The sequence below is a fragment of the Protopterus annectens genome, chromosome 9.part0 (genome assembly GCF_019279795.1).
Source record: "Protopterus annectens isolate FY-2018-M chromosome 9.part0, PAN1.0, whole genome shotgun sequence".
Classification (NCBI taxonomy): Eukaryota; Metazoa; Chordata; order Ceratodontiformes; family Protopteridae; genus Protopterus; species Protopterus annectens.
In genome coordinates this window covers 639,557,622-639,578,716 of record NC_056743.1, presented here as the reverse complement: position 1 = coordinate 639,578,716, position 21,095 = coordinate 639,557,622, and the positions used below count along the sequence as shown (strand labels likewise).

At 44.4% G+C, this 21,095-nt stretch overlaps 1 protein-coding gene across 3 annotated transcripts in view; it reads left to right on the top strand.

Annotated features, from left to right (window-relative positions):
* The window catches only part of EHMT2 (euchromatic histone lysine methyltransferase 2), a 1,701,692-nt gene that overhangs the window by 850,922 nt on the left and 829,675 nt on the right, over positions 1-21,095 (top strand). For all 3 annotated transcript variants that reach the window (XM_044083219.1, XM_044083218.1, XM_044083217.1), the window contains one exon: positions 12,987-13,216. In XM_044083219.1, coding sequence (XP_043939154.1) covers positions 12,987-13,216 — 230 coding nt within the window. The remainder of the gene's footprint in view (positions 1-12,986; positions 13,217-21,095) is intronic.

The following is a 21,095-nucleotide window of genomic DNA, read 5'->3' as shown; positions in this document are numbered from 1 at the left end:
TGCATGCTTTATACCCCAGAGTACCTGATGTCATGGAAGAAGTGACAGTATCTGACGCAGGACCTAAGACTTTGATAAGCAGGCCAGCTGTGGCCTTCCTGCAGGCAGATAACCCAAATGTAATGACTGCAACAGTGAATGCACTCGAACATCTACATATATGGTAAGTGTACACAACTGTACTTTCCATTTGCCTGTCATTTGTACCCAAGACATTGCAATCAATTTTGTCCTCACTCAGTACTTTCTTGGAGACCCAATGTCTCATGCTTGGCCTACTCAGTGGTGGCAGATTCTGCTTCTGCAGATGTACTTTTACCACTTAAGAAGGGAGCTTAAATGAACTAGGCCAGAAACTCAATAGACTTCTTTCTGACTTCATCGTACCCTCTGAGGTTTCAGAACCTGCAGTGCTTTCAGTTCGTTATGAGATGCCCTTTACCGAGACCATGTTGCAGACTGGTATTGTATCAGAGGCTGTTGCAACTGTGGGAAACCACAGATAAAGCTGAACCATGTATAATTATTTCAGGGGGTCCAGAGGGCATTTCCCAGATATTAGTTAGGGAGGATATCCCAGGTAAACTTTGAGGTACGTCAGGGATCTGAACCGCCACATTTGGATCAGGCGGACATCATACCAAAGGAGAAACGCCAACAAAATAACAAAATAAACAAGTAACTCCTTCTCTTCCTAGGGAGAAGGAATAGATAACCTTCTACAGGCCTTCAGAAAAGTCTATTATGGCTCTGCATCCACCATCCTTTTCTTCCTGAAAAGTTTGCTGTGGATTCTTCTTCTGAAAATGGGGAGGCGTCTGATTGAGGTCTTTCCTTGGCCTATTCATGTTAGATTCTCTCCCCTGACCAAGTCCATTCAGATGAAGATTCCCTTTCATCTGACTCTGTTGTGGACGAAAGTTCTTTTGCAGAGTCCGTGTTAATTATGATGAAACATTTTAAGTGGGAGTCCAGGCAGGTTGCAGAGATTCAGAAGATACTGCAGCCTTTTGGATATGGACGCTCCCACCCTTCCCCCAATTCCTCTGTTCCCCTGTTCCTGAGACCTTCATGGATGCTTTTCAGTCCACGTCTGCTTTTGAGTCACAGCCTCCTACCCCCAAAAGACCAAGCAGATTTTATAAAGTCTCTGAACTTAAAATTCTTGTTTAAAAATTCTGTTCTATACCTCTCTGCAGTATCTGTCTGCTGATAAACCTGAGCTCCTCCCTCTCTGTGATAAACTTCCTTCTAAGCTCTTCCCTAATGGCAATGCCCTCTCTTCAGACAGGGTAGTAGGACTATAGGTAAGTGGGGGAATAAAGTTTATACCTCTCAGACTGGCATTCAGAGCTATAAATTACCAAACCTAAATGACCAAGTATTTGATATCTGTCCTCAGTTCCTTAAACTAGGTAGTGATGGGTTCACAAAGGGCTGATTCTAAACAGATGATGTCTTTACTTAATCATGCTACACAAGTAGTGATTCACAATATTAAATGTAGCTATGATTCTGTAGAGACCTCATCCAGAGCAGTTGCCACTGGTTCCGTCCTCCACAGGTATTCATGGTTGTACAATCAACCCATACCTGAAAACTTGAAAGGTAAAATTATAGTTTTCCCTTTAGACAAAAGATCTGCCTAGGTCTATTTCTGCCACCAAGAAATGATGCCCTAGGAGTCTTACTCTAGACTTAAGTTCTGAGCAAATGTTGAGGGACAAAAAGTTTTGTGCACCCCTTTTGATGCCTCAAGCCATAATGGTGACATTGGGCATGGTAGATGCTTGTTTCCACATCCCCATCTTGTAAGACACAAAAGATTCTTGAGGTTCTTCATGGTCTTTGCCACTTTCAGTTTACCACCACTTGGTTGCTGTGTCCAAGGTACATATTTAAATTCATTGTTTTCCCAGGAATATGTAAACGTAGAACCTTCATCCCTTGGATGTGGCTATCCTATTGATCGCATCTATCAGGAAGAAATTTTTTTAGTGTGCAAACCAAGTGGCGTAGCACCTCTGGGTGCTGCTGTTCCCTGACGTAAAATACCAAACCACCAAAAATACCAGCTGAGAAAAACAAAGTCGAAGGGATGCTAGTCACAGTAATCCACACTTTATTCACAAGTTTTAAGTGCTTTCATCCCAGAATTGCTAGGGACTTCTTCAGAACTATTACATCATACCATCCCAGCACTTAAATACCATTTGAGCAAACTGATATCCAATAAAACAGTTAATTGTTAATGTTGTTCCCTGCTTAAGCTTCCCAGAACCTGGCAACACTAGTTTCAGATGTGGCTCAGTGGACCTGTAGCAGACACCTCAGTGCACAGAGAAAATTAGACCACAACAATGTAAGCTCTATCACATGTGTATAGGAGATGTGTGCTTTCTAAGCTTTCAAGGAGGCCTGGAAGTCAGGCACACTAGTATCAGAGAATGACATGATCTTGTGGTATATCAACAAGCCAGGGAATTGTTCACACTTATCAGCTATGCTGGGTAGCCAAGGAGGCAGGGGCTTGGCCTGTGTGATCTCTTGCTTAGCAATGTACATCCCCCCAGACAAAAGCTTAACTGCAAATTCTCAGCCAGTCCCACATATTCACCCCATGGATCACGTCAGTCGCCCTGCTAGACAGGGGTCCAGGGAAGTAAATACTGTGGGAAGAAATAGTCAGGTAATTGTTATGGCTAGGCTTGTATAGGCCCTAGGGCCAATAGCCTAGTACCAACCTATGAAATGTACTCTGAGTCAGTGGACCTCTAGGCAAATTACCTATACTTGGTGAATGACGTAGCTGTATCCGTTTGTCGCTTTGGGTTGCCGGATCTAAAGGATTTGTTCCAGGTTCTCATGCTATGAAACTGACCGCTATTATTCTCTTTTGTTTGGTGCAAAAAGTTGTCGTATATACCATGCATGTGTCTCAGCATAGCTCCAGGGATTTGCTTTGGTTGTCTCCACTGGTCAAGAAACATCCTTCAACACCAGCTGTAGTACCCACTACGATAACAAGAGATGGCAGCCACCCATCAAGGTTTAAAGACCCGCTTTAGGTCCCCACTCTTCCATTGGAGAACATCGCTCAGGAGGACGACCAGATCCAGGACCAGTCAACCTCAGAATGGTCCACTAGTTTAGCCTCCCACCTTTATGACCTAGAAAAGGAGCTGAAGAGCATGAAAGGGCTACAGTGGTTGGCACTTTATTTTAAAAATAGCCTCAAAAAGAGACTAGTTCCCAGAGGCCTGAGGCTGATTAAGAAACCCATGTCAAGCAACACGGATGCCTACCTGGCAGATGAATGGGCCAACACCTTAAAAAATGCCAGTTTAAAACTAGTTTGACTGATACTCCAGCATAACTAGGAACAAAAAGAAAAAAACAGCCGTCAGTGTCCAGAAACACAGAGCATGTGAGAAAGGAGGAGCTGGCCTAGGACAGTTTAAAGTAATTGAAGACAAGGTAGCCATCAACGCAGAAGGAGAGACCTCAAAATCAGTAAAATGGAAGTAAACCTCCAAAATGAGGAATATCTTGACTACCCCCATGCTGACTGCTCATTCCAGTAGGAGGAAAGGATATGCATGAAATCCACAGTTTAAACAAGGCAAAGGTGGAGGAAAAGGATGACACATGTCCGTACCATGGAGACAGCCAACACCAGGAATGTCCCAGCCGCTACCAGTGCCAACAGATCCCCACCATTGACTTTGAGGAACACTAGAACTGAACCATATCACCCTTTTCAGTATCATCACAACCAAATGACTTGGAAGCAAGGACCTCCACCGAGGACCCTGTCTCCCACCCCAGTAGGCCAGACTTTAAAACCAAGGACCCCGCCCTCCAGCCACACCAAATGTCAGTACCAAGAACAGCTCCAGCACTCCCCCTAACTGACATACCCCCAAAATGATTGGAATTGACATGGGAAGAGGGACCTCACACTTTTGGCACCCACCACAAAGGGACTTGAAATAGCGACCCTGATATGGCGGTTTGAGGTCTTTAATTGTTTGAAGCCCCTCACATCCCTGGAGGAAAAGGTGTTTGGTAAGAGTCTCTAGTAGTTGTAGCAATGCTGTAGATACTATTATGGATCTCAAACAGTTTGTTAGGAAACTAAACCTACTAACATTTTTTTAAGGAAAAGGATAGGGTGAACTCTAGGGATGGTCCCCCAGACAACCACCACATCAGAAAATGGAGAAAGCAGAGTGCTTTCTGCCCGCCCATTCCTGGCCACATTTGAAGCCAGATGAGAAGCTGACATTAGGAGGATTCTGAAAAGGCAGCCCAAGAGAAGGTGCTACAACATGGGGAAGAATAAATATCAAGCCCTTACTCAACTCAACTCTTTTTGACTTATCTGTGCTATAAAAGCAGATAAAGGTGGAGGGATACTAGTTACAGACTCCCTGACCTACCACAATAAACTATGTAATATGCTTTGTAATACTGACTTTTATAGCCCCTCCGTATTGGGTAGAATCAAAACAACCTACTAGAATGTTTACATTGAACTGGCTCACCTTAATGAGGAAGGTTTAATAAGCAGCACTCTACTGGAATTCCTTATGGTCACTTCCCAACTTCTTTGGTATTCCCACACCCCAAAAAATCTCCCTCCCTCACTGAGCAGTCGTGGCCCAAGTAGATTCAGTAACCGAACCTATCTCCATATACCTGGAAGTCCAGATAAAAGCACCTTTCAGAGAATAATAGATTTGTTGTGCTTGACTGCCTAGATTTTTGAGGAAAGTCAAGAACATCAACTTCGGTTGGGTCACCACCCAGGTCACAATTGACGTGGAGGACCTATACATGATGCTCAGACACTGTTATTGCATCACGGTGGTCACCCAGGTTTACAGTCATGTAGACAGCCCAGCCTGAGGAGACAAAGCACTAGGGAGGTTACTCTGGTTACTGCCGAGGTACAACTTCTTTCTATCGGGACACATTATTTTCAACAAACCACTGGGATAGCAATGGCCCTCAGCCTGACAAATACCACTCTGACTAAATGGGAGGAGGATCACATCTACAGCTGGCCTATCCTTTTCCCATTTCAGCTGCTACCTCTACTTTATTGATGAGATCTTCATTGTTTAAAGAGGTATCTCCTTACAGTTGGAGGATTTTTTCCTGCACATTGGCAATTCCGCACAGTTGTTCTTCGTGTTTCACTGTTGCAGTCATCACATTTGGGTTATCCCTGCCAGGGTAGCCCTTGGCCGGCTCGAATACCAGAGACTTAGTATTTCTGCGTTGGTTGCTGTCGCTTGAGGATTGATGACAGGTAGTCAGTGGTATAAAGGAAGGCAGCCGATGCCATTACATCAGTCTTTCTTGCCATGGAGCCCGAAGCAGAAGCAGTTAGCACAAGTACCGATCGGCCGCTACCCGAGTTTTAGTTTCCGAATTGAAGTTGAAGTCTTCTAAAGCTAAGTACCTCATTGGGGATCCTTTTTTTTGCACTAACCCATGTCAGAAAAAGTTAATTGTCTCGCCTGTGGAAAGCAAATACCAATACGAGACTTCCACTCTTACTGCATCATTTGTCTAGACCCAGACCACAACGTCCCCCATTGTCGCTTCTGTGCTTTAACGCCAGAACTATCCATCGTCGGGTCCTTTGATGTAGCCAGATATTTTCGTTTACAGTCCTCTAATTCTGATATGGCTTTGGTAAGCCATCCAACAGCAGATCTTCAGAAAATACATAAAGATAAAGACAGAGACAGACCGCACATGTCCAAACCTTCCAACGACACTTCTGTTAAGTTAGTCGTCAGTCCTCCGGTACTCAGTGAGGCGCTTTTGCAACCCCTGATGCCCACTTCAGTTGATTCGCAGGCCGCTACTTGAGACCCTTTCGGAGTCCGGTATGCTGCAAAACTCTTCTTTGTCTAAGGATCCTGTGGTTGTCTCTACCTTGGATGGGCCGAGAGCTGCTGAGCAGGCACCGGCTTCCGAGGAATTCCTTCGCACCTCAGAATCTTGACACAAACTGACGTCTTATTTTGCAACTACCAATCTTTTGAAAACAACTGAGTTCCTTAGGCCCAGGGTTCCAACCACACCCAAGAAACTGACTACCCACTGTCAGGTGCCTGCTACCTTGCCTCACTCTCAAATGCTTAAAATGGCCGAAGATGTTATCATGCTGATCAGGGGAAGCCAAGCTACCCCCTCAAAAAGTAAAAGAGATCTTTCCCCAGTAGTTTTGTCTGAACTAGAGTCATATGATTCTGATGCATGACTATGAAGATGTGCAGCCCCTCTCCACTTATGAGGATTCTGATGCAGTGGAATCCATTACTTTAGCCTCTCCCCCAGAGAATTTTTCCTTTGGGGAAACCCTGCATACTTTAAGGGAGTATTTCTAATGGGAGTGTCAGGACTATCCTCAGTTTAAAAAGAGACTCAGGGAATTCCTAGATCTTGCACAACACAGACCCTTTGCCATCCCCCAGTCCTGGATGTAGTGGATTATGTTTTCCTTGAATCCAGCTTGACTTCTGATGCCCTTCCTCCTGCTCCCAGAAAACCAGATAGGTACTACAGAGTCCCTGACTCACACAAATATCTTTTTAAAAATCCAACAGCTGACCCTGAGATCATTTTGTAAGGGCCAAAAAGGATTAAAGCAACCTCTGCTAAGAATCCCACCCCTCAGACAGATATTCCCGAGCATTGGACAGATGGGATTAAAAAGTATACACCTCAGCTACTCTTGCTGTCAGGGCACAAAACTGTCAACTCTTTAAACAAAAAAATGTCCCCCCCCTTCCTGCTTGGGCAGAATCTAAAGATTTACAAGACTTAATGCATTCTGCAAGTCAAGTAACTAAACACACCTTGCACTGTGGTTTTGTCGCCCTAGAAGCTTCTTGCAGGGCAGCAGTCACTGGATCTGTCATTAGAAGACATGCATGGCTTAAGGAACAACATTGCAGACCATGTCAAATCTAAATTGTTGGATGCACCTTTGCACTAAGATAACTTATTTGGCACTAAGGCAGAAGAGGTCTTAAAAAAGATGGAAGAAAAAGCAAAATCTATGCAAACAGTTAATGATTTCTTACAGGTCCAGCAGGCATTTTCCCTCCAAGCACTGGTCCTTTCCTGCTTCGAGTAAACAGGCCCAGGCTAGGACCCATGGAAATGGACCCCCCAGACAGCAGCCCCAGGGAATGCAGAGATCTAAGCAGTGGACTACCTCCACTTCAAAACCAGGGAGTTCTAAGCCACCCCCTTATGGTAAGAACTCACAATGACTCGCCTCCTCCCAACCTCACCTCTGCCCACCATCACTTACCCCTAGGAGGAAAACTCTCCTTTCAGTTAAGCACCTGGGCCACCATTACCAAGGACCAATAGGTTCTGAACATTGTGTCTCAGGGATACAAATTCTCCTTCCACACCCTTCCAACCCCAAAAGGGTTCCCAGATCTACCCCCAAATCAGTGGGCAGAGGCTCAAAAGCAAATCCATTCCATGCTCTCTTTTGAGGGCAATAGGGCACATTCCTGCAGAACAGATAGGCCAAGGCTTCTACTCCAGACTTTCTGGTGCCCAGGAAAGAGGGCACCTGGCCGCCCATCCTCGATCTATCCATTCTAAACACCTTCCTGGTGATCCCAAAATTCAAATATGCTTACCCTCCAGCAGCTGCTACCCATGCTCTCCAAGGATGCTTGGATAGCCGCTCTGGATCTAAAAGAGGCCGACCTCCACATTCCTATCAGGGAATCGTGCAGAAAATATCTCTGCTTCAGGGCAGGATCTCAGCACTTTCAGTTCTCTGCGCTTCCCTTTGGTTTATCTACTGCTCCCACAGGTTTCAGGAAATGCCTGGCTCTGGCCATTACCTTTTGCAGACAAAGAAATATTCACATTTACTGCTGCTTAGACGACTGCCTTATTCAGACAGCCAGGAAAAGCTGCTCAAACACTTGGCTTTTGTAAAGAAATCAAAACAGGTGCCCACCCAAAGGATAATCTTCCTGGGAGCAGCATACCTTACACCAGAGAAATGCATTTTCCTGTCAGCCTGCTTCTCTCAACTGGCCACCAGGCCCCAGCTTTCTGCAAGGAAAATCCTGCAAGCTCTGGGGTTCATGGCATCTTCCATAGTCCTCATTCCATATGCCAGACTGCATATGAGGAAACTTCATTGGTACCTAAAGAGCATTTGGTGTCAACACTCTCAAGACCTGGAAACTCTTCTCCCTATAATTCCTTGCCTCAGAAAGGAATTTCTTTAGTGGGCTACAGCATGCTCCCACAACAAGAGACTGCCCTGCTCCCTACATCCCGCTGTCCAGACCCTCACCACAGACTCATCAGACTATGCTTGGTGTGCACACCTGGACAGCAGGTGCATACAGGGCCAATGGATCCCACAGCAAATCTCCCTGCACATCAGTCAAAAAGAGATGATGACTGTGCAGCACACCTTGATAGCTTTCAAACCCCTTCTTTCTCCAGGGGTTCTCCTGATCAAAACAGACACCACTGTGATGTGGTACATCAACAAGTAGGGAGTGACTCACTCCTACCCTCTATGCAGGCTGGCCAAGGCTCTTTGGCTCACAGCCTCTTCCATGCAACTACACCTCTTAGCACAGTACCTACCAGGCTCTCTCAACTCCCTGGCAGACAAATTAAGCAGAAACCTTTTGGACCCACATGAGTGGCAGCTCAACAAAAGTACCTTCTTCCTAATAACTCAGAAATGGGGAACCCCAAAGGTCGACCTCTTTGCCTCCCACACCAACCATCAGCTCAGCAAATTCTGCACCAGGGAGCATCACTGCATGGCTTGGAAAGTGGATGCCCTGTCCTTCCCCTGGGTCAACCTTTCGGTATATGCCTTTCCAACCCTACCTCTCATCTGCTCAAAATAAGGGAGGAAAAAACAAGGACCATTCTTATAGCTCCAGACTGGCCACGATAGCACTGGGTACCCCTTGCTGCGCAGCCTGTCCCCGCTGCCTCCATGGCATCTTTCTCAGATTCCAAACCTCCTTACCCAGAGGGAAGGAGAATTCATGCATCCCCAGTTGCAGACGCTCAATTTGGCAGCTTGGGTTATTCTCTAATCCCAAACCATTCTGCCAGGGAATTGTTATGGCTAGGCTTGTATAGGCCGCAGGGCTGATAGCCTAGTACCAACCTATGAACCTATCCTCAGTAAACAGGTTCTGGATGTTATCCATGAGGCCAGATGCCCTAGCACCAGAAAGTCAGGCTAAGAGGGCCAATACGGCACAGCCCTTCATCCCTCTCATCTTGGATTACTTAGCTGACCTACTACACAGTGGTCTCTCGTTCTCCTCTATAAAAATGTATGCCTCTCCTATTTCTGCTCATTTTCCCACTGAGCAGCCCCTTCTCTCACTCCCTTTGATCAGACAGTTCCTCAGGGGGGATAGCAACTTGAGACCCCCCAGTAGGGCATCAACACCAGCTTGGGACCTTAACTTTTCTTGGAAAAGCTCACCCTGCCTCCTTTTGAACCAGCTTCTTCTGCAGAGCTAAAATTTCTTACCTGGAAGACGGCCTTCCTTCTGGTCATCATCCTAGCTAGGAGAGTCTCTGAGCTGCAAGCACTCATGGCTGTGGAACCCTTCATCATCTTCAGTGCAGACTGGGTATCCCTCAGAACTAACCCATCCTTCATGCTCAAGATGGTGTCCAGTGTGACTCTCAACCAATTCATTCATTTGTCCACCTTCTTTCCTAATCCCCAGAACAAGGGAGAAAGGATTCTTCACTCTCTAGATGTGCACAGACAGCTCAGATACTATCTGGACAGGACTAAACCCTTCAGAAAGTCTGATGAATTGCTGTTAAGCTTTGCTACAGGGCAGAAGGCAAAGCCACCTCCAAGAAAACCATTTCCAAATGGATAGCACACTGCATCAATTTCTGCTACAAGCAGCATGGTAAGCCTTCCCCCAAGGGGGTCAGGACACACTCCACCAGAGCAGCCTCCACTTCTGCAGCTTTCCTCAGAGGAGTCCCCACCAGGGACATCCTGGAGGCTGCCACCTGGACATCTGTTCACACTTTTACCAAGCATTACCACTTGCCTCTCTTCTCCAAATCCAGGACAGGGTTTGCCTTTGCAGTCTTGCAGGGCATCCTAGCCAGCCCCTATCTTCCTTGACTTCCTTCACCCTTTTCCTCAGCTTTGGGAATCTACCCAAATGTGATGACTGCAATAGTGAAGCACAAAGAACATAGTACAGTTGTGGACACTTACCATAAATGTAGATGTTCGAGTGTATTCACTATTGCAGTCCTGGTTTCCCTCCCTCCATCCCCCTTTTTTCTTCTCCTCCTTTTTTTACCATTTTTCCTTGTTGTTCCCCTTTCCTTACAAGGGACATATTGGTGTTTATTTTCCACTGGTGGGGTTCTTCCACCAGAACCTGGCCTCCTACTTTGGGGGCTCCTGACAGGTTAGGGCAAGAAAAACTGATGTAATGGCGTCAGCTGCTTTACTTTATACCACTGACAACCTGATGTCAGTTCTCAAGCAACAGCAACCAACGCAGAAATACTAAGTCTCTGGTATTCAGGCCGGCTGAGGGCTACCCTGGTAGGGATGACCCAAATGTGATGCAACAGTGAAAACACTAGAACACCTACCTGTATGGTAAGTGTACACAACCGTACTTTCCTGATATTCACCATAGCCAAGAAAAGGTCATCTTTCTAGACGTGACCATCTACAAACACCTTATCACATGGAAGGTCATAGCAACAGCATGCATCCTCACATTATCAAAAGGAAATGATAAAATCCCAAGTGATGTGGATTGCTAGGAACTCCAAAAGCCACCAGGGATTCAGTAAAAACAGTAATCTAGAAAACGGCAACCTAGCTTGTGGCTTCAGCAACAGGTACATCCGTTCCATTCTGGAATCCATTAGGGACCACAAACGGACCAATGACCATACCCTTTTACTATCCGGGGAATGTCCGAACAGTCAGCTTTAGGGACTTATAAAAATCTAGGTGTGATAGAAGCATGGCCCTAACTTTCACTTTGGACTTTAAGGAGATCAGGAAAGTGATAATTAACAACTGGGTGATCTTCACTGAAAGTATGCAACTCAACAACCTACTCCCAGCCCTCCCAACATTTAGCTTGAAGAGATCCAAGAGCATCCAGGGTTCCATGAAGAGCAAGGAGACTGTGAAAGATTGCAGGTGAAAAGGCTTTTTTAGCAGTGGACCCCCCCCATGTGTAATAACTGCTCCCAGTTAGTAATGCAAACAGGTTCAGATGCCCCCGCACAAGCAAAAAATCCTGCAGCATATCACATGAAACTGCAATATTGAATTTATTGTCTACACAGCCAGTTGCAAGAAAAATTGCAAGAAATGTAAAAACTTTTATTTTGTTAAGACCATCAACCGACTCAAAATACATATCACCCAGCATTTGTCAAAAATCAGAGCAAAGACCTTTAAAAAAAAAAAAAAAACTCTCACAAAACACTTCATGGAACACACAGACCACGGATTCTTTTTTCTCCACATTATAGAAAATGTCTTTATGGGTATCCTTTGAGGGGCCAAAATGAGACAATGGATAAAAAAGAATTACACAGGCAAATCACACTGGAAGCATGTAAAAGACCAATGTTCAACTCCTCCTACTCAAGCTACATAATCCTTTGCCTCCGGAAGATGAACCACAATAATTTCTAGTGACATTTACCTGAGGAACATCTTTTAATGGGGAGTGGGTTGATGCTGTCATAAGGCTTATCACCTGAAGTTTACATCCAACCCCCCCAGTAGGCAGAGAAGGGGCATATAGGTAACCTTTAGACATGGCAGCTTCCAAATTTGTTCTGGCATAGTCTGAATCACTTGGCTAAGTTTGAAAGGAAAGAGTTTCTCATTTGCAAACTGGCATTTGGATAAATAGATAAATCAATTTGTTAAATATGTTCTTGTTTTTTTAAGACTTGCCCCAAATGACTGACACCACTGATTTCTTTTTAATCATTAACATTATCTGCTCACACACACCCACACTTATGAAAAATAGAGCCATAGTTCCAATAGAAAGGCTAAAATGTATGAAATGGGAAATGTATTTTTCTATTTATTATATTTACTGTTTTAGTTGGATAAACTACCCACCCAGTGGTGAGAACTGACTGCAGCATGGCCGCCATTCAGGCAGGCATGACAGGAGTTTTTCTTTATTGCCTAACCTCACTCCCTTTCCATTGACATGCATACCAGCCAAAGTGATGCACACTTTCCTCTACACACACATGCTGACAAGATGTAGTCTGCTGCATAAATGTAGCTTAACAGAGTGAAGCTCATGTCTCCATCCCATGCTGTAAATCATCCTTCAGTAGGTGTTTGCTTTGCCTGAGAATGGATCCCCCTCACACACACACACACACACACACACACACACACACACATCACCACCACCACTACAATTATAGATCCTAGCTTTGGTTAGTTTCAGCATGAGAGCTTCTACTCTTGTTTCATACCATATTATAATTAGGGATTCCATCTTGATAATGTTCATTGTTTGCTTGAAATGCTGGGGAGTGCAGGCAGTGTTCTGTGTTTGGTAGAAGTGTTGGACCCATGGATGTGTCTTTCAGTATGTGAAAAATACTTTTAACTGTGTACTGTTGTGCTTCTGAGAACCTTTGTCGTAGTCCGTCTTTGACAGATACACTGAGGAACTATTTAAAAAGTTTATCAGGAAGAGAGACTTATGCTGCAGTAATCTTGGGTGCATTTTTCCTTTGAAAATCTGTTAATGAGTAGTTGAAGTATTTCTGCCTCTAAACATGCAAGCAACATGTTATGTTTTGCTAATGAACAGTTGAACAGATTTATTTTCCTGAGAAATGCACTGATTTTCCTCTCAAGGTTTTTTTTTAATTTCTGATTTATTTTGTTGCAGGGTACTTTCTTGGAATGTCACCCTGATTTCCGGATCACCCATCGTTTTCACAAGGCTTGCCTCTCCCAACTTAATGGCATGGTTTTCTGCCCACATTGTGGAGAGGATGCCTCCGAGGCCCAAGAGATTGTGGTTCCTAGGGCAGATACATGCACAGCCTCTGTGCCTGCCCCAATACCCCCAGCGCAAGGGAGTGAAGCAACTGGAAGAGCTGACACAACGCAACCCAGGTATGGTTCCATAATCACTAACTGAGAGGGGGCAGTGTGGTTAACTTCGGTACAAAAAGCGCATGTGCTGATGTAAAAGTGTATATGTTGTAACAGAATCTTTCTGTTTTTGGGAGATATCAAAGACTTATTTTAGAATGTGTCACAGTAGTATTCAGTGTTTGTTTTGACTGTTTGAAAAAGAAGTGATCATAATTTGTTTTAAGGTAAATGATATATGTCTGCTTCTAATATCCACATTCGTTGATGAGTTTTTAACTTTGAATATGGAGAGCATAAAGATGTGGTTCTTAAAAGCCTGAAAGACAAATTCTGTATTTGTAAATTTTTTTTGTAGTCATTTTGTAGCACAGTCTGTCTTATTCATAAACCAGATAGACAAATATACTTTCCAAGCTTCTTGTAGAATGATCTCTTCGGGTGCTCAGTGATACAGCTGTGAATGTGGTCAGCAAAATGTGTCATGTAAACCATCTTCATTTCTGCCTATTTCCTATGCAAAAACAAGGAACTAGAGTCTCATATTAGAAGAGTTCTTATTGTATTTTGAAGGCATTAGAACTGTAGGTAAATGTCTTACTTGGTGTGGTATAAAGTGTAGAGTTTGATTGTATTTAGTCCCCCCCCCCCCAGTAAGGTCAGAGGGTGATGGTTAAAAATAACTGTGCTGTTGCTCATTCTGAGATAGAATCATCAACTTCCTTGCAGGAAAATGGAAGGTAGCCAGCTTATCCACAACCCTAAAACAGGATGGGATATTGTTAGGAGCTAAGTAGCACACATGGCCTTTTAAAGAGGGTGGAGTGCCATCTGGTTGAATGAAGGAAGGACTTGATGGAGGAAAAATCTCTTATTTTGAGTTGCAACATGTAGTGCCACTAAATCACTGGCCCCTTTTCAGCAGGGATTTGAGGTTTTCTGTGCTGTACATATAGATTAATATATAGTAATATATACATTTGCACAATTTTGGTATAATGTAGTTGATAACGTGCAAATGTAAAGGTACAAAAATATAACAGATGTTTTATGTTGCATCTTTTTTGCATAGTGTGTTGGAAAAAAAATATCCATAAGTTAGGGAGGCTTATGTTCCCGAATTATTTATGTATGCTTTGACTGGTTGAGTCATATTGTGTAAACAGTCTGAGATCTGAGGGTGGTATTCAATTTAAGTGGGGTATGTTTGTCCAGGGCACTGGGAAATTCACCTACTGTTTTTCGTAAGGTGCTTTGGGGATCTTTACTTCACATGAGCTCCCATCAGTCCAGTCAGATAGTGCCTCAGTTTAACGTCTCATCCAAAGTACAGCAAACTTGGGAGTGTAGCACTCACTTATACTGCACTCCAGTGCCAGTAATATGCAAGTAGGTACTGCTTCAAAATGTTTGGAGGCCTGTTTTGAAAGACAGATTGGGACTAACACTTCTATTTTTGAAGTGGTAGTTTCCCCCTGACATGGAGGACGTAACTACTCAAGGTTCTATCCCTTATCTTACTGGTAAGATAACTGAATAAGGGGATCTTAGCATTCTTGTGTGTTGCCATGGAGAAGGATGGGGAACGATGAAGGGAAGACAATTACATTGAAGTATTGAGAAGGCAAAGCAGAGTTGATAAAGTACTTTATGAATTGATCATCCCACTTAGCTATCAGGGCAAAATGAGGGGGGTATATGTTTCACTAAGGGAACCTAAGTATGAACCTTTCCATTTGGTTATAGATGAAAGGCTGTCTAAATTTGACTGGCATAAAATAGGGCAAACTTGCAAAAAATGAAAGGTACTGAAGTAGACCTTGCCAGAGTTGCCTTTGAGAAGGAGGTGAGAGAGAGTTCTTCACTTGGTCATCTTTTTTAGCAAACAGAAATCCTGTGTTCTTGAATCCAAGTAATTTCTTTGTTGGAGTGCCAGTTTGGAATTGATTTGCAAGGATTCAGCAGTTTGTGCCGATATTTCTTTTGTGACTGAATGATGTGGCCTTAGTTTTAGCTATTTTAAGTATGGGAGAGATGGACAAAGGTCTGGGGTTTCAGTTGATAAAAGACCTTCTGCAGTGTGATTGTGATGTGCTAATGTCTGAACACAACAGAGCAATTTCATCTGCATACTGAATTGAACGATAGTGTCACATGCTGCTACATAACATTGAACAAGCAGTGAGAGCAGTAGTGAGACTCACAAAATCTTTGGAGATGCCACAAACTACTGTTCTGGGTTCAGATGCATCATTTTCCAGCTTTTCTTTTGAAGTGCCTGTCACTAAGATTGTTGTCCAAGGGAATGAGTGGTTACTGATACAGCATATCTTAACAGTTACTATTAAGAGAGGTGAGAGTGAGTTTATATCAAAGGCTTTATTGAAGTCTAAGAATAGTACTGCAGTGTGTTGGCCTGAGTCTGGTGGTTGACAGTATATGGCTTATACACTGCACCAGTTCGGTTTTGATGCCATGCCTTTGTCTGAAACTGTTGTATTTAACATACTGCTTTCTTTTAGTTAACTAGGCAGATGTGAATGCATTACTTTTTCACGAATGTTGCTGCTGCAGTATTTAAATAGGTTTGTTAATGTATTTGTCTTATTTTGGAGAGGAACCACTGCAAGTGCCTGATTATCATCCCCCTGCGACACTAGCTGTTGGGCATAATGGGGTTGTTTCTTACCCAAGATACAGCCATTAGACAGCTTCCAGAAGCTCTGGTCTCTCCCACACTACCACTGTGACAGCCATTAGGAGAGAAAATCTGCAGTCAGAGTGGAAAGTCTTCAGAGTACTGTCTTGCCGTCATATGAAGTAGTAGTCCAAAGGCATCACAAGAACAGCAGCCAGTCTTTTGGCCCCTTCTGGCAGCAAAGTCCCCTTTGGAGAAACCCTGCCACAAAAAAAAAAAGTTTTTAATGTATTTTGTGTGTGTTAAACAAACAAGTAATGTGATGTTGTCCTATCACTCCTCCATTCTTAATGGGTTGGGTTCAAAACCAATCCTCTGTTCCGACTCAGCCATGTACAAAAGCTCTCAGTCTTCCACTAGCTCGTGGCCGAAACCCCTAGCCCATCATGCTCTAGTAAGTCATCTCAGATCTCTTTTGCTGCTAAACCAGATTGGGTGCATCCATACTGGCTCTGGCTAAGTGGAAGTTTTCGTCCTTATTTTTTGTATAACTGTAGTTTAAAAATACATATAGAGTTTCCTAGTCTTTAGTACAATTATTTGAATTTAGTGTGCTCACTTCTGTTGGTTGTTTTTGCTGTTGGACATCGTTTTCTTCTCTAGGCCTTTTTTCCCTTCCCTATCCCAGCTAAGGTTATACCCTTTAAGCCCATGACTTCCTTTATTTACCTTATTCAAGCTCATTTTAATTAGAGAGCTCGGTAATCTTGAGGGTACCTTTTCCCCTCTATTTGCCTGGCAAGCTCGTTTAAGTTAAAGGGCTGCCTTTGGCCCGTTTTACTTAGAGGGCCTTCTCCTCCTTTCTGTATTTTCCCTTTATCTAGGCAGATTCGTTTAGTTTAGAGAACTGCCTTTTTTCTGTTGTTGAATTGCAGTGCTTAGTTTTTTTTTTCTTATTTAAAAAAAAAAAAAAAATTATGTATATGTACATGTCTGTGTGTGTGTACATTTTTTTTTTCGTCTATTGTAGTTATTGTTGTTGATATTGTAAGCATAATGTCTAAGGAACCTAAAGAAACTAAACTCTCTGGGTTCAAGAAGTGTGAAAAGTATAGTCAGAAAATTTTGACAGATGGTCGCACTGTTTGCGTGGACTGCCTTGGAGCAGTCTGTTTACAGGAATCATATGTGGTCTGCCATTCATTCAGCAACAAAGTGTTGCTTGAGGGAAAAAACAAGCTTATATTAAGAAGTTTGCTAAAGAGCCCCTTTACAGAGGCAATTGAAGAAGGTGAGAGTACTTCTAAACCATCAAAATTTCCATCTTCCAAATCTGAGAAGTCAGGAAAAAGGTCATCCTCTGCTAGTGCTCATTCAGAGATGCCAAAAAAATTATCTGAAGAGTCATCTTTGGACCCGAAGACTGTTGGGCCTGAAAAACCTGCTTCTATAGCTCCTTTTGTAGTTTTGGTGCTGATGGAGTTTTACCTATGGAGCTGGTCCCCAGAATTGGAGCTGGTTTCTCCTACTTTGAGATCCCCCTTCCCTCATCTTGTTAGATCTCCTCTTGGTCCTCCGGGAGCCTCTTTGATGATGATGTGGATTGTGTGGTGTGGAGGCTATTATGGACACTAGCGCTGGCCAAATTGTTGTCAGCTCCAACCCAGTGGGATTTGGAACAGGCCAAGACTACCCCTCCTCCATCGATTCCTCCACCAATTCAATCTGGGATTTCGGAGCCAGAGTTTCTGGAGCTGATTGTAGTGGAACAGTCGGACCCAAGACCTGCACTAGGATCTTCGGTCCCGACTACTGCTCCAACATCCTTTGTTCTGTCTGAACTTGAGTCTAGGAGCCGACGCTCTCCAGTCAGGTCCAGGAAGGAGAGTTGGATCCGAAAGTTGTTGGATCCGAGCTTGCCTCTCGGGGCTTTGGTGCAGATGAACTTGGCTCCTACATCTGCCTCGGAGCCAACCCCCTTGGTTCTGGTGATGCTTTCTGGTTCTTCAGAGTCGGGAGCTCCGAAGGATCCGGGGCGGGGGGTTTCGAGGTGATGAGGAGAGTGCTGTCTCCACTGGCAGCTCCACTCTCCGGTGCAGACATTCTTCCTCCAGAGGCACCGGTGTCTGTCTTGGCACCATTGCATCCACACAGACGTGGAGACCCAAAGCCTCAGGATACCCCATTGGGTGAACCAGCCTCTTCCGAAACCTCTCCAGAATACCCTTCTGAAGAAGTCCCTCAGAAGAGACTTTTCAGGAGGAAGCATTTAGACTCACCAGAGGAGTCCATCACATCTGATACAGACCTCGATGAGTCAGAAGGGTCCACACGGTTGCACTCTGAGGATGTTTTTTTCGCAGACATCCTGGAGATCCATAAGCAGAGAGGTGACTGGAAGTCCATCAACCCTTCTGAGGAGGAGTCTGTATACCTGAATGCTTTCGGGTCTTGCACTTCCACCACTTGGGTGTCTCCTCCTTTCGTTGAACTGATGGACCTAGTTTGTCAAAAGGTGTGGGAGCCTGTTCCCCAGAGGTTAAACACATTTATAACTTCTCCCAAGGCTAAGACCTTCCTCATGAAAGGTGTCCTAGTAGATGCTATGGTGGTTGCAGCGACCACCAAGAAGGAACTTTCTGAAATGTCCTCATCTGTCCATCTGCTGAACAAAGAGTCTTGTAAGATGGACAGATATGGAAAGCGCATGTTCTCTTCAGTGACTTTTGCACTCAGATCGCTGAATTATCTCACTAGGCTTCAGAGAGATCTAAAAGTGCTAGGAGAGTACCCTCCAAGGTTCAGTAGCTGAAAGGGTATAAGCGAAGGTTTCCTTTCGGCTCTCCGCCTTAAATTCAGTGGTCAACTTCTCCATGAGGCTCATTTCTTATGCAGCGGATGGAGCAAGCAGGACAACAGGTTCAGGGATTTCCCTAAGGAGACATTCCTGGATGCGCTTGTGTGACTTTGTGGAGCCCTTGAAGTTTTCCTTTGTGCACGCCCCTTTTGATGGCTCATCCCTCTTTGGACCAAACGTTAGACACACTAACCAGGTGTGAACAAGAAGGGAAAACTCTGTCTGTCGTAGGAGTCTGTTTTTCCTATCTACCAGACCTTATCCTAAAGGTCAAAAGGGAGGAAAATGTGGTTCTGAAAATCCCAGAGAGTTTTCCAGGACACAAGTGGTGATTCTTCCCCCAGGGGCAGAGGGGGAAGCAGTAACAGAAGGCGCCAACCATGTGGTAGAGGGGGTCCTCAAAATCAGGCAACAAAGAATCTTTCATTGGCAAGTCCTTCCAGCGCTCCTGAAAGGAGGCCCGCCTGTCCTCCTTTGGAGGCAGTCAGGGGTTGCTTATCTTTGTACCCAGAAGCCTGGCTAAAAATAAACAAGTGGGTACAAAGCATTATATGCAGAGGTTACTTTATACACTTTTCTTTTCCCATCCCAAACATAAAAAATATCCTGGACGTTCCACCCAGTCAAAGGGAACAGGCAACTCTAGAAATTCAAAAGTTGCTAGAAAAAAGTCATCCAGACACTCCCCGCAGACCGAACAGGCTCCGGAACTTACTCAAGATTCTTTTTAGTTCCAAAGAAAACAGGGGACTGGAGACCCATCCTGGATCTCAGCAGATTAAACAAGTCAGTAAGAAAATCAAAGTTCTGGATGGTAACAGCCAATGCTCCCTTTTCTGTGACAAGACAGTTGGATGTGCTCTATATACCTCCAGGATACGTACTACCACATAAAGGTGGCCAGACAATCCAGGAGTCATTTGCGCTTTCGGCTGGGAGCCAGTCACTGCCAGTTTCGAGCTCTGCCCTTCAGTCTTATTACAGCCCCAGAGTGTTCACCGAGTGTGTCAGTAGTCACAGCTCACTTGAGACGTCTAGGATTCAGTGTTTCCGTACCTAAATGACTGGCCCCTAACTGCCACCACCGAGCATCTACTATCAAAAGCCAGAGACACTACCCTACAGCTCCACTCTTCCCTAGGAATCGCAATAAATTATGAAAAATCTGCCTTGTTGCCATCTCAATGTATCGTTTTTATAGGAGCAGGTCTAAATGCAACAAAAATGATGGCGAAACTTCCACCTGAAAGAGTTCAGATCATATTTCATCAAGTCAAAAACCTACTTGCCAGAAAAACAGTACAAGCAAGAACATTCCTGAAAATATTGGTGACCATGGCAGCAGCAATAAACTTAATTCCATTAGCTCATCTGCATATGAGAATCCTACAGTGGCTATTGTTCACTCAGTGGTCGGTGCAGGAACTACCCATGTCCCACCAAATTATGATTACAGAATCCTGCAAAAAGGATCTTCGTCGGTGGCTTCACTCCACCCATTTGATGTTAGGTTGACCCTTTGTTCTTCCACAACCGATAGCCACGATGACCACTGACGCTTCCCAGATTGGGGGGGGGGGCATTATCTGGGCAGGACAGTCCAAGGCACTTTGCAGGATCACGAGGCCCATTTGCACATCAACATCTTAGAGATAAGAGTGGTGCTTCTAGCGTTGGCAAGCATTCCAAGACTCTCTTCTGCTAGGAACTATTACAATGCAAACAGAAAACATGTCAGTTGTATGGTACATAAACAAGCAAGGAAGGAGTAGGTCTTAACCCCTTTGTTGAGAGGCCTTGAGAGTATGGCAGTGGGCAACTTCCTTCTAATGCTTTCTGGTAGAAATGCACATTCCAGGGAAATCCAACATGATAGCAGACAAACTCAGCAGAGCGGTTCTGATGCCAGAGTGGTCCCTAAAACAAGAAGTAGTGGAGATGATTTTCCGCAAGTGGGGCCAGCCTTGCTGCGACCTTTTTGCCACGTCCATGAATGCCAAATGCAGCATCTGCTTTGCCCTGATCCCACATCCAGGGGAGTCACCAAGGGATGCACTTGTACATGATTGGCCCTCAGGTCTCCACTGTACCTTCCCTCCCTTCCCACAGATGCAGAAAGTTCTTCATAAAGCCAGTTCCTTGGAATGGAATCTGATACTCGTCACTCCGTACTGGCCTCATCAGATCTGGTTCCCCTTCCTTTGGCCTCATCTCCAGGAGGAGTCATGGATTCTGGACCCAGTTCCAGACCTTTGGACTGCATCAAGAATGCTCCACCCCTGTCTTCAAACCCTCAAATTGACAGCTTGGCTGCACCGATTCCAAATGTAGCCAGGCTCCCTCACCTTTCTTAGTCAGTGAAACATATCCTGATCTCGTCTCATAAAACTTAGACTAGGAAGTTA